Source organism: Nomascus leucogenys, chromosome 18 (genome assembly GCF_006542625.1).
Source record: "Nomascus leucogenys isolate Asia chromosome 18, Asia_NLE_v1, whole genome shotgun sequence".
NCBI classification, from domain to species: domain Eukaryota; kingdom Metazoa; phylum Chordata; class Mammalia; order Primates; family Hylobatidae; genus Nomascus; species Nomascus leucogenys.
Genome location: NC_044398.1, coordinates 88,998,718 through 89,013,444, shown reverse-complemented (window position 1 = coordinate 89,013,444; position 14,727 = coordinate 88,998,718). Strand labels below are relative to the sequence as shown.

General features: G+C 37.2%; 1 protein-coding gene across 4 annotated transcripts in view; it reads left to right on the top strand.

Annotated features, from left to right (window-relative positions):
• The window catches only part of MRTFB (myocardin related transcription factor B), a 190,359-nt gene that overhangs the window by 131,537 nt on the left and 44,095 nt on the right, over positions 1 to 14,727 (top strand). For all 4 annotated transcript variants that reach the window (XM_003269301.2, XM_030799134.1, XM_030799135.1 and 1 more), the window contains 5 exons: positions 3,403 to 3,468; positions 5,518 to 5,573; positions 6,683 to 6,758; positions 10,239 to 10,400; positions 11,929 to 12,107. In XM_003269301.2, the coding sequence (XP_003269349.1) occupies positions 3,403 to 3,468; positions 5,518 to 5,573; positions 6,683 to 6,758; positions 10,239 to 10,400; positions 11,929 to 12,107 (539 nt within the window). The remainder of the gene's footprint in view (positions 1 to 3,402; positions 3,469 to 5,517; positions 5,574 to 6,682; positions 6,759 to 10,238; positions 10,401 to 11,928; positions 12,108 to 14,727) is intronic.

Below are 14,727 nucleotides of genomic sequence, written 5' to 3'. Positions count from 1 at the left end.
CCAAAGTATAATTGTGTTTTAATACTAACCCAAAGTAGCAATGTACCTGATCTCTTGCTAGGGCATAGTGCTTCATATTCAATATAGTATGTCCAGTAGTGTCCACCTATGGGTGCAGATAAAAGCTAAAAAAAAAAAAATGGGTAATCAACATACTTAACAAAACGGCTAGTTACTTGCAATTCTGCCTCCCCTTCCATTCGTGTTCTTCCTAACGTCGCTTTAAAAAGATCTTCCGTTCACAGCTACTGCTGCTGCACTTTCCCATGGATTTGTACCCCATGCAGTACCCAGACACCTAACAGATATGCTCTAAATAAATGAATGTGCCTGGGGGAGGCTGATGGCCACAGCTGCTTTGAATAATACTTGTAGTGGGAGGTTCTTGCTTCTTGGGAAAGTTATATAGGCAATGATGAGAGCGTTAATTGGGGAAATTATTCTCCTACCTTCAAGCAGTATAAGTAGGGTTGTTTGGTTGCTTGTTTGGCCACACAGAAAATGGGATAGAAAACACGAATGTTTGTGTGTGTTGTTTTATTTTAATAATTGGTGGTTGGTGTCTACGATATTGTGAATATAATTAGAAATGTATATGTGTTCTTTGTCTCGGGTTCCTGGCACAGAACTCCTAAAGTCCTCCTAAATATCCTGCGTAATAGGAGCATCATTTGTTATACGTTTGGTCTTAGTCCCCAGTTCTTGATAAAGAGCTTCTTTCTAAGATCCTTGGACTCTCTGGAGTGATGAGAGTGGTTTTTGTATGCTACTGAGATGACAGGTAGTTGAAGGTCTTTAGGTAGCTTCCAGATAGGGGCTGATCACCAGAAAGACCAAGGCATGGCCAGAGGAAAGGTGGTATACCTAGAGAGGGCATGGGAGCTCTGTGCCCCTTCTCCCATACCATGCCCTATGTGTCTCTTCCATTTGGCTAGCCCTGAGTTGTGTCTTTTATAATAAACTACTAATAATGGGTAAAGTGCCTTCCTGAGTTCTATGAGCTGTTCTAGCAAATTATCAAACCTGGGGAGGGGATTATGGGAACCTCCCAACTTTATAACTCATTGGTCAAAAGTCTGAGTGGGCTTGGACTAACAGTTGGCATCTGAAGTGAGGGCAGTCTCTTGGGATGGAGCCCTTTAACTTGTAAGATCTGACACTAACTCCAGGTACCTAGTGTCAGAGTTGAATCATTGGACACCCATTTGGGCATCCAGAATTGGTTGGTATGAGGGAAAAGCCCACAAATCTGGTGTCAGAAGTGTTGGAAATAGAAACAGATCAGAGTGACACGCATCCATGTTGTGTGTTACCCTCATGGTAGCAGGTACCTTTCTTTCCACGTTAGCATGAAAGTGTGATTTCTGGTCATAGATGATACAGCTGACAGGACTGCTGTCCTGGTAAATGAAGGCACCTGAAATGACCAATGTACAATGAAGAGATGCTTCCAAGACTAACCAGCTGTTGTCATCAGAGTGTTGGTTTGCAAATCAAGTTGTTGCAGAGGTATGCATCATTCAAAGATGCCGTTCACCCAAAAAACGTATTGTGTCTGATAGATTTGTCTCACAAATGTGTGCTTTCATTGTTTGGTTTTTGTTTTAAACCAAAAAGGGGGCCGTTGATGTTTTCATTACTCTTTTTTTTACTCTTTTGAGGATTCCCTTGGGAGAAAGGAAAGATTTTCCTGCTAGAGATTCTCCAACAGACATGGACCACCATGTTCCAGAAGTATCAACCTTTGAACTTCTCCTCTCAGTTGTCTTTTTCTTGAGATTCTGCTTCTTAAATATGATTATCTTAAATGCATACAAGCATTTACTTTAGCATTCCTAGAAGAATAAGTACGCAGGTCCTTGGGTGCTGTAAGATGCACAGGTCAGCTCCTTGGTTATTTTGTTCCCAGTAAAGTACAGTGGGAACATACTACCCTCAATCAACTTAGGGAAAAGATCTTTCTGTTAGTGCACAATTGATTCAAAGTATCACAGAACATCTTAATGTCAGGAATGTGCATATCTTTTTTAAATTGTATTTCTTTTGCTTTGTGTAGCAGAATCTTGTCAGTTGCTTCAGTTCTAAATAGGCTATCAATGAAGTTTTGTGATCCTGTGGCCCCAAACCAAACAAAAACCCAAACTTATTTCTGTATCTAATAGATGATGACATTCATGTCAAACAATGATAAAATATTTTTAAAAGCCATGTGACAGCTTAGATTCTTTCTGAACTTTACCTAAGACTGTGCTCTGCTCTGCGGTCAGCACAAGACCAACTGAAAAACAAGGGTTGGAGGCCACGTGCCTGCATCTGCAGGCTTCAAAGTTTTATTGCAAGGAGGAGACATCATGTGCACTGCATTTGAGCCTCTCATTCCAGCCATCACCACTCACTAGAAAATTCTGTCTTCTCTTCCCACCATTTAAGTAAGAAAGGTACATAAGTAATTTTTTTAAGCATATTGACAACCGTTAAGCCGACTCTTAATCATTCTAATCTTGGTTTTCATCCATGGTTTGAAACAAACATCAAAATGGCAACTTAAAATCACAGTGGAAACTTGGTTTGAATGTAAAGCAAAGCAAGAAAAATATTTTTCAGAGTCACCTCCTGTATTCCCCTTATTTTGAAATAGTCTCATTTTCCAGATAAAAATATGTAGATGCTTATAAAAGGAATCTGCTTGAGAAAACTAGAAAAAAATTAATTTTTTATTAAATTTGGCAAACTGGATGTCTGCATTTCATAATGTATATCTTGTTCTCTGCCAGTTCTAATAATTTACTCTTTTATTAAAATAATAAGGTGTCAACTGATTTGTGACTTTCGTAGAACTTATAGAATGAGATATATGGTATTATGTTTGTGCAAAGATTACTATACTTTAAATTCCTAATTTAGAAATTTCCCTTTGGGTCATTAGGAATATCTCATAGGTCTAATTTTTATTACGCAAGCAGCCTTCCTTAAAGCTATTTATAGTCAGTCTTAAAATAAATTTTTGCCATTAATTTGTTTTTAAAAAACTGAGATGTGTCAAAGAATTTCATGTCTCTAATTTCTATAAATTAGATTTATTAGCAAGTCTTAATATATAAGCCAACTATTTTTATTTTGAGTGCTATGAATGTTTTAAACAACAAATACATAGCTTTGGTCATCAAAATAGGATAAACTAAACAAAAAATTTATGCTGTATAAACTTTAGTGTTCACTAAACAGGCAGAAATTACAAAATAATTTTCCTTTTACAACTTACGTGGTGCCAGGTAATATCCTTCTTTTTAATTGTGAAATAGAAGATGCTTGATAAAGCTTAATTGTGTCTCCTCTGGAATCACATAAATTGGATCCCACAGTTGCCGATAAACTCCAATGGTGATTATTTCCTTTTCACAGTGCTCCAGCTGAGGCTGCAACAAAGGAGGACGAGAGAACAACTAGTGGACCAGGGCATCATGCCACGTAAGATTTATACCATCACTGCCATCCCTAACGTGACAGAACATGATGGGCGTGTCCAAGAAGAGCCTGCATCTTGCTCTGCTTTCAGTTATATCCATTTAATCAACAAACAATTACCAAATGAATTTCCAAGGAAAAATCAGGCACCTAAGTGAATCATTTAGAATACATTTTAAAAACCAGATGCAGTTTAAAAGAGGAACTTGAATTTTATATTACACAGAGAATACCTTTACACTGTGATTAGGCTAACATTCATTCTTTCTTTAAACTTTAATATTTGTTTTACTTTTGAAATGACTAAAGTAATCAGTATACTAACGGATTTGAAATTCGTTAGACTTGCCAAAAAACAGAAAATTAATTTACAACTTTTACTTAGACTTATTTAATTCCAATTAATTATATTTATGCTATGCTATGATCTATATACAGTAAATGTATCTCAGTTACAGGACTGGTAAACATTCCATTTATAATTCATATTTTTGTCTCAAGTACAGATATTTCCCTACTATCCCTAGGGATTGTTCCTTTCAGAAATTTTTGGGAGTTGATTAATTTTAGAATGTTTATTCTAGTTGTTTCTTTACCTTTAGTCTCCAAGTTAGGAGGTGGTTTTATAGTTTAGTGGGGAGGATTGGCTGTTTTGTGTAGGCCATTAGGATTGTGTATCTGGATTTTGTGTAAAAATTGACCTTTCCAAGAGGTAACTTATTCAGTTTCAAAACACTGGAGAGAAATTACAAAATTAATGTATGCTTTCCAGTCTTCTGAATCATGGCCATGATAAACTGCTTTCTTGGTTTATGATATGGAATGATTTTTCTCTTTAGTAGATATTTTTCCCAGTAAAACGTTTTTTTTTCTGGACTACTATTAATTGGGAATCTAAATATTTTAAATCTAGCATTATGACAGTCAAAAGGGGCTTTGATAATCTGCCAGATTTCTCCACCACCACATTCCTGACTATGAACCAATCAATCAAAGAGGATCAAATTATGATGTTTAAGACACCATTGCTAGGCCAGCTGTAATCTGCTTTCCGGGGCTGGTCCTCAGCCAAACCTGATTGGACTGGGCTCCTGGGAGTCTTTGTGGTGCTTCATGTGCCAGAGCTGAAAATAATGCTGTAAGAGCTGATTGGTCAAGTCTTGCAGGTGACAGCCCAAGGAATCCCAGTCCTCTATCCCATCGACTCATCTGACTGCCCATGCTTGTAAGTGCAGGGTGTTACCAGGCAATGGTGGACATACGCAGACAAGATTTTGCAAAGATAATTGATAGAATACAGTTGTAGGTGACGTTTTGGTAAGCACTGCTTACCCTCACACTAGGATTCCAGAATATTTACCACAGGTAGCATATTAAGGAGTCACTGTGTCTTTACAGTGAGTTGCTCTGTGGTATGGTAGAAAGAGCATGAACCCTTCAAATTCAAAATTCTAGATTTAAATACCACTTTGATCACCATCTGGTTGTATGGCCTCAAGAATTCACTTAACTTCTTTGAGCCTTTCACCTGTACTAGGGCTTATACCTACCTTGCAAGGTTATTGCAGGAACCAACAGCAACATAGCCATGGTTAAGCACAGAGCCCATTATGGGTTCTAAATAAATGATACCCCAAATCTGTTGGACACAAAGTGCAGTGTGCTGTTCAAGGTCACATCACTTTCAAGGACATACGGACTTTTTCTGTAGCTTATATGACCATTAAGAGCAAAGACTCATCAAGGAGTCATCAGACAGTCCCCTCGGCAATGGAGATTTGCTATGAGTAGTCAGAACTAGTCTGAACTGATATTTGCATTGTCATTTTGTATACAATCGTGTTTTAAATGTCTACTTTATTTGTGAAATACATAATTTTTATCCTGTAACATTTAAGATTTCAAATTTTGCAGGTCTTGTAATGGAACTAGTAAATTAATGGAACTGTAGATGTGATCTATTAATAATAGGATTATCAACATGATATACTGTAGCATTGGACTGAAGTATGAACTCTATTTATGCTGTGGAAACCATTTCTTTTCTCACAGCTTTGAAGAGCCCAGCGGCATTCCATGAACAGATAAAAAGCTTGGAACGAGCCAGAGTAAGACATTTCACTGTAAAATGTTCTACTTCTCTCTCCTTCTCTCCTCTGTTCTAAAATACCTGTGTACAAGTAGCAATGTTACTCCTAAATATGTCAATAGAGAAAAAATAGTGTATTTTCAGGATACATGGCACAGAGAATATTTACTCTGGGATAGTTTGATCTGGAGGTTTGCAGAAAATACATGACATTCAAATTTTGTTCTTTTAAAGCCAGTACTAGTTTTGTACAAAAAGGACAAATCATACTTCTCTGCTTTCTTGCTCTCAGAGCATAACAACAGTTTTTAGAGGCATAAGAGGGGGTAATTTTGTCATTTGTTACCCCTGCAGAGAGACAGCCAAGGGTATGCTGACACCAGATCCTTAATGATTTCCCTACTTGGGTCTCTGTTACCTGTACATTTGACCAATGGTAGGGGAATATGGCTAAATCAGAAAACATTGCTACATTCAACTCTGCTTTGTGAAGATTTTTCTTTAAAAATGCCATTATGAATATTCATTCCTTTTGTTTTGGGGAAAATTTCTATCATGCAACATGAAAATAAACATATTCCAAAATTTTCTTAAGAATTTTTCTAGAATGCAATAATGATCTCTTACAGTCTTATAAAACCTATATTAAGGCTTTCTTCCTTAAGAGGTGAATACATTTCTAATTAAGAAAATCTGACCAAGGATATGAACTTACCAAAGAAAACACATTAGGATTTTTAGGAAATTTGTTATTTAGGTGGATTTTTACTGGACCTGAAGTATAGATTTTATTGATTTTAGATATTTAAGTGATTTAAATCCTATGTTTATTAAAAAATTATGTTTAAAAAATTATCTTCAAAACATGACCTTTCGATGTTCATAAGTTTTAAAAGTTTATAAAGTGCTTAGTTTATACCAACATACTCTTCAAGTTCCTATACAATTTTGAAGGCTACAGTTTAAATCATGTGTTGGATAATAGTTTTTCTAAGTGCTAATTTCTGCTCTTCATCTCAAACACATGACCATAAGATTATCGTTTATTTAAATGGAGTACCTTAAAGAACATTTAAAACCACAATAAATAATAAATAATTTATGGTAAGACTTTTTTTCTTTTTAAAGACCGAAAACTTTTTGAAACACAAGATTCGGAGTCGACCAGATCGTTCTGAACTTGTCAGGATGCACATTTTAGAAGGTAAAGGATTTATTTCTTCTTAATTTGCTGTATTTTTTCAAGAAAAGAAGTGAGAATTCCACCATTTCTGTTTATTCCCATTTTAATAACTTTTTACCCCACAGCCTTACTTCCTCCAAACTGGAGAGCAACATGAAGACCCAAAGCTAAAACATTATGTTAGATACACTGGGAAGGTTTGATTCTTCACATAACCAATTAATGGACTAACACTTCCACACCAGCTGGTACCACAGATGCCTCCACCATACTGTTCCACTAAAAAAATTGGGGTCCAGAGGATTTCTTTATCAGTGAGGGACATGTATCCACTTATTAAGTCATAAAGAATGCAATAGCACAAGTCTAACCCTAAATTTTCAACTACTTGGACCTTGTCTGTGTCTACCTGTACAGTGCCCACACCCAGCGTTTTCTCTTTATTGCCACTTACCCACAACAAGCCACCTTGAGCTGACCATTAGCACCTCCCACCCACCTCCGCCAAATGATCTCAGTCATCTAACCTCATCACTTACGAGGCTGGTAAGGACAGTTCCATTCCATCTTTGGTTAACACATGGGTCAGGCCAGGATGTTTTTCTTTCTAAAGGCAAAGCATTCTCGAAAGCTTATACCTCCACCATCAACTCCCAAGTTACATTTTCTTTCATTGTTTTGCTTCTCCAACGAATTTATTAAGACTAGGAGCTTGATTCTGTGGTTGTCTTGGGTGTGTTAAGTATTGAGAAGATACAGAAACAATCTGAAAACTTCTCAGACATTGAGAGACAATTGTCAGGTAGAAGGGAGGTTTGTTCTCTGGGCCTAATGATAGGATTAGCGTTAGTATTAAGTTAGGTTGATATTACCAAGTATTAGATTATAACTCAACATAAGAAATAATATCTTAAAGGCCAGACATGTCCAGAAATGAAATCTTCAAGAGGTGATATGGCTACCATTATTAGAGGTGTTCCTTCATTGGCCAGTGTGCTAGACTCCAGAGACCCAACAAGTGAGTGAGACAGATGGATGCCTGACTTCACGGAGCTGGCAGTCTATTTTTGCTAATAAACAAGTAAAACAAGTGAATTACAGACTGTGAGAAGAGCTCTTTGGGGAGTAAACAGACTGCTATGATAGAGAAAAAACTCACTGTTAAGGATGTGGTAGAGAACTTCGAAGCATCAAGGTGGTCTCTACGACCCCAAGTAGGGGCTCTTCTATTGTAAAGAATCTTTGATTATATGGCTGTCCTCCTCATTCCAGGGGCAGGAGGTGAGAGGTATGTCCCTTTCTCTACTTTGGGTTGTGTTCTCAGAAGTCCGCTGGACTAAAAAGGCTTTTCCAGAACTCCAGTAGTAGGGTAGAGCAGCTACCAGTCAGGGATAAGTGAATCTTCAAAGAAGCAAGTTTATTGGTAAGTAGCCAAGTAAGTGGTTGCTGCTTTGCCTGAAAACATCTTGACCTATAAGGGACATTTTTGTAGTAACAATGCTATCTGTTTCAATTTGCCTTCTAACTGTAACAAGCTTTATTGATATAATTAAAATCAAGGAAAATACATTTAACTCTCAAATCTTTTTTTAAGACTACCCACCATTTAAAAATCTAACTGTATTTATGAATGAACCATAAGTGATGGTTTTAGGACATCTGTTCTCAAGTTGGGATTTTTGAAATAAGAAAGAATGTCATTTTATTTTTTGAAGTATCTTAAGACCACCACCACTCCCAGCTATATTTTAACATTAACCCAATTTTTATTGGATTAGATATTTGGCAGGCAAGGGTCTAAGTTACTTCCTGAAGTTCAGCAGCTAAACTTCAGCCTCAGTCATGGAGATAGAGGTAATAAGACCAGGAACAGAAACATACCAAAATTCCAGGCTCTACTTACTTACTTACTTGGGAATATTTTCTTTCCATACATATTGCTATCACTTCAGTGGTGGTAATGTAAAAGAGGAGTCCTACCTAGATCTTAACCAGAAGCATTGAAATATCAACCTGAGAGTGATTCTTATGTTCTGATTCTCCCCAACTATCATCTTGTATGGTTAGAAGTGTTATCTCAGAAGATGAGGGCCACAGTTGGTTGTATGGGAAAATGATAAAAATGAGATGGACACACATTTTAACTTGTAGATGTCTACATTTATTTACCAATATTCCAACCTTGTGCTAGGGCCTTCTCTTTGGGTAAGACTTTAATGAGTGGAGTTCACATCAATCAGAGCTTTAAAATCCTAGATGTTGCAACCTTTTTCTCAAATTTCTTACAGTTGTTAATTACCCAAACGAATTTGACAGTGATTTTTTTAATGACTCACCTTTATCAAATCTTTCCAAAGCACATAAGTTTCCAAGAAATAATCATTTTATTTTTGAAGTTTTATCATTTTCTTGTAACAATTAAATTATGTATTCACAATAGCGGTCACAACAGATATGAATCATTTTGTGGACAATCAAGGCTCACTTTTGGCAAGCATACAGCTCAGCTGGTGGATAGAGAAGCTACACAGATGTGCTGCAGAGTAACCTCCTAGCCATGTGCTTTCAGTGAGCCTTGGGCTTCACAAGAATATTATATTAATACCTACAGACTAAAGAATATCAGTTCATCCTAAGCCGACTTATGGGGAGTTTCATTAAAAGACCTTCTACTGTATAACTTAAGAGGCAAGCAACTTTCAACTGGGAATTTTGGGTAGACACCACATCATTATTTTTCATTATTTCTAAACATTTTTTAGAACAATGGAAAAAACATTAACAAGAGTTACCAGAAACACAAGTATGACAGAATAAAGCAGGTGGATGAATTGTGGTATTTATAGTTTTACATTGGTTGTACCAATTTTATGCATTTGTAAGTAGATGAGTTGATGCCTCTATACAACCATTAATTACTGTATATTATAGTTGAATGTTCCTAACAGACACAAGGATATGTATTCAGAAATAAACCCAAATTCTTAATTATGATGACCGACCGAGACATAGGGGATCAATTCAAGAATATGAATGATAGCTCTTCCCATTGACTTCTGCAGAGAAGCTTATAACCCTAAGAGGCAGTGTCTCCCGTCTAAGAATTGACCTTCCAATGAAGCCAAATCCAGAACTGTCAACTTCTTGAACCATGGGCCACATCCATCTTGCTCATCCTCTGTATCCCCAATACCTAATAAATGTGAATTTGACCCTTCCACCACAAACAAACAATAGCATTACCCCACTTTGGGTTTAAGGTCCTTTTAATTTGAGTCTGTGGGCATCCAAATTATATAGACAAAATAAAGCTATCCAGAACTAAAAAATACAAAATGCATACTGGAGAATTCTTAAACAGTCATTTTCTCTTTCCATAAATATGTCGAGAACACAAAAATATGTCTAAATCAGTTTAAATTCAGTTGGTTGGCCTGAAATAACATTATGGAATAGAAATAGTAATTCGAGTAATGGTTAAAACTGTGTTTCCTCTTTTAGAAACATTTGCAGAGCCATCCCTGCAGGCTACTCAGATGAAGTTGAAAAGAGCTCGACTAGCAGATGATCTGAATGAAAAGATTGCTCAAAGACCTGGTCCTATGGAGCTGGTAGAGAAAAACATCCTTCCTGTGGACTCCAGTGTTAAAGAAGCAATTATAGGCAAGACTCTAAAAATTTACTATTTGGGGGGAGAAAGAGAAACTTGGAAATTTTAGATAAAACAAATATAATTTAAAGGCTGGCACCAATTGTGAGTATTGTTTTCTGGGTTAATTAGAAATTAACACAGTGATTTGTGTTACTATCATTTCATTATGTATTGTAAGTCTAGTATCTGCCGTTGATTAACAGATTCCCTTGTTAGGTCTGAGGTTTAACTCTTACATTCTGATTTCATCTCACCTTTTGGGGTCCATCTCTTTAGGACTGCATGGAATCATGGTTGATTGTACTGCTTAGAATTCTTGACTACAAATTGCCTAAGCTTTAAAGTCATACCAGTGCAAAATAGGAAGTCCCCAGGGATGATGAAAACTACAATAGTTTTTAAGATAGGATATTAACTGTTCCAAATTGCTTGCTAAGTAGCATTATTATTGAAATAATTTTCTAAGTTAAACTTAGTTTCTGTTTAATATTTTTACTAACTTTTCATTTTATTTCTGTCTACTTCTAGTAAATATAAATAGCATGTTCAGTGTTAGTTCAGCAAGGTGAATAGCAGATGAGTACAGAATGGTAGTGTCTCTCCATTTTATCCTGGTCTTACCACACTTAGTTACTGATGTTTCTCTTTTTGTTTCTGGCATAAGCTTTAGCAGAAACAAAGAAAAAATCAGGTGAGATGTCAGTGTAGCTGGGTTGCTCCCTAAAGTGGGAACGTATGAGCATACACCCAGTCATGGCCCCATTTTTCTCCTTGTCACGTGTTTGTTTTTGTGTTTTTGAGACGGAGTCTGGTTCTGTCTCCCAGGCTGGAGTGCAGTGGTGCGATCTCGGCTCACTGTAAGCTCTGCCTCCCGGGTTCACGCCATTCTCCTGCCTCAGCCTCCCAGGTAGCTGGGACTACAGGCACCCACCACCATGCCCGGCTAATTTTTTGTTTTTTTTTTTTAGTAGAGACGGAGTTTCACTGCGTTAGCCAGGATGGTCTCCATCTCCTGACCTCATGATCCACCCGCCTTAGCTTCCCAAAGTGCTGGGATTACAGGTGTGAGCCACCGCACCCAGCCTGTCACGTGTTTTTTTAACAGTTGGATTTCCTGTCAGGATCCAAACAAGGTCCACGCGTTGCCTCTGCCTGATATTTCTGTTAAATCTTAATCTATTGGGTGGATCTTTTTTTTTTCTTATTTGTTGAGAAACAGGCTTGTTTTGTTCTCTAGCATGTCCCACATTCTGGATTTTACTGATTGCATTTGCATCCCCAGGTGTTAAGATTCCGGGCGCTTGTACTTCATGTAAGTGGTGGTTGAACCCAAAGTCTTAATCTAATGCAGGTTTGATTTTTCTTTTTCACTCAAGAATACATCATGGTTAGTGGTGTGTTCTTGCACTGGGAGGTACATTTTGTTCAATTTTTTTTAAAGCAGCTTCATAAATTTTCATAGGAACCAATGTTTTCCTCCTTCACATTAAGCTTGGTATTCCAAAGCCAACATAAGTCAAAAATCATTTCTTTCTTTAGGCGTTGGGAAGGAGGACTATCCCCACACTCAGGGCGATTTCTCATTTGATGAAGACAGCAGTGACGCTTTGTCTCCGGACCAGCCTGCAAGTCAGGAGTCACAGGGGTCAGCCGCGTCCCCAAGTGAGCCAAAAGTTAGTGAATCGCCATCTCCTGTGACTACAAACACTCCAGCCCAGGTATTATCTTTCTGGTTTTGACCCCTAAAGAAAGAAAATGCCTTGTTTTTTTAATATGTTAAGGTAATACACTTTCCCCAAAAGAAAATTCTGAATTGAATTTAAATTGATTTATTAGGCAAAAAGCAGGCATTTAACTGCCCTCCAGGAAGTTAATAAAGATTTCTAGCCACTATGTCTTTATCACAAGTAGGTAATACCATTTCCTGAAATCTTGGAGAGTTGAATGTTTTGATCATTGATGGAACTGAATTTGTTTGTTCAACAAATACACATTGAGCACCTATTATGTTTCAGATTTATTGGGAACTGAGAATCTAGTACATACAAAGGAATGTAAGAAATATTTTGGTAATTGCGTTGGAAATTTACATGTCTTATCTTTTAATGGGTGTCCATGTTTCCTTTGGCTTTATAATTCCTGTGCTATACATAATTTTTTTCTCCTTATAGTGCTTTTGCCCTACTGAAATTTTAATAGTGTTATTTTAAATTCAAAACTATTGAACTACTTAATGGGAGTGATCAAGTCAGCAGAAAATGTTCTTGTTAAGCCTGGCATCATAGAATTTTTGAGTCGGAAAGGAATTTAGCAATTATCTGCTTTAACCCTTATACAAGAGGCAGTCTGGGTTCACAGAAGTATGGAAGTTTGGGGATTAAAAATGCCCATTTTCTTACAGCATTTCTTCTCATTCATGACCATTGATTTGTTAGGAGCTATGTCTTTCAGCATTATTTTCTTCATTGCATTTATCACCATGATCTGAAATATGTTAATTTGTTTGTTGTCTCTATGCCTGCAGCTAAAATGTGAGCCTATGAGAGGGACTCTTGACTGTTAGAAGATAAGAGCTACTTTGGAGAGGGAGGAAGAGGGAGAGAGAGAGCAAGTATATCTTGAGCATCTAGTACAGGGCCTGGTACAGTAAAGGTGCTTAGTAAATGCTGACTTGAATTAAGCACCTTGAATGCAGACTGACACAATGGTTGTGGAATCTTGTTTCTCTTCTCCTTCCATGTGAATGTAGAGCCTCTACAGCTTGGACTCATCAGCGGTAGTGTGGATGGCTACAGTTCAGATTGTCCTCTCCAAGTTCACAGGGTAGGGGTGACCCTGGCCTAGAAGAAGTATGAGGGTCAGTGACCAGCCCACAGTCTGAGGTTTGAGCAGGCAGAAAGCGAGAGCAAGGGAGATTAAACCCTACTGTGTTCTCACATATTTGCTGCACCCTGGTTTTAAACTTTAAAAATTCAGTAAAAAGAATGTCAAGTATGCGAGTAGATACCATTAACAAACAGTTACACTTACCCATTTGGGTTGTTTGTTCTCTGCTACTGTTTTGAGTAGGTCAGGATGTCAGACAGCAATTAGCATGGCCTTAACTTTTAGTAATACAGAATTTGTGTCACAACAGCCATCAATTGTTTAAACTTCACGACCATTTCCCCTGCATGAAAGATTATAATTCTCTTCCTTATATTGCTGGTACTACTATGTTTTATTCTGTACTCTTAAAACGTGGTCTCCAGCTAAGTTTTTAATTGAGACACTTTAACCAGAGGCGTTCCCACACAGTGAGCTGACATTCCAGAATTTCTTGAAGGAAAATAGCAATAACAGTGTTTCTTGAAGAATAAATATGGTCTGTTTATTCCCAGTGCAACACACATTAAGCCTTGGGTCACTCCTGAATTTAAGCATTAGTTTTCATAGTACCTTCAGTGCTGCTGCAGTACAGTTCTGCCTGTTACATGCAGACCATTAACGGTCAGCTTTTTATCTGTCAACTAGGGCGATGGGAAAAGACCCACTTTACAGGATGTTAACAGTTCCTATGTATACATTCAAGAAAAAAAGCCTGGAGTCAGGGTTGGCTCCTCTGTAGCTTTGCCTGTTAAATCATTTCTGTCCTATGTGCCTTGAGACCTCTTAAAATTGTGTCCTTCATGAAACCCTCTTGTATTAAGTGTTCTAGTATTTATAAGTAAGGAATCTGACAAAGATTCTTATTATACTTTTATTCATGTAATTAAAGAAGCATGTCCGTGGTAACTATGCCATACGGATGTCAAAGAAAGATAATTCTTAAGTAGGATTATTAATATGTTGTAGGTGCTTCGTTTTGGTTTCTTTTTTTAATTAACTACAGAGGCGAACTTTATGATGCTGGTAAAGTCTTGGGGATTTTTATGTCATCTAGAGGTGATAAGTTTTGTTTTGGCAAATTTTGTACTTTATTTTCACTATTATCCAGTGTTTGGTTATAGAATTTGTCCAGGCATCTCACTTGATGTATGTAAAATATATTTATCTACCTAAATATACTTACTTTCATATTCGTAGCCCAAGGGGAAAGGACCTTGACACATTGCTTCTCCTTAGACACGAAGTTCCTAGAGGGCAGGGATTTATCTTAGTAACCTCATACTCAGCACAGGGGTCCAGCACACAGCAAGTACTTACTTAACTGATTTAATGCATGACAGATCCTTGGAGACTCTCTCTGCAGTCTGTTTTTTCCTGCTTTAGAATTACCATCATACCACTGCCACAAAGACGAGCTATGACACGATGTATTAAAATGTGCTTGTAAAGCAAGATAATAAAAGAGCAACA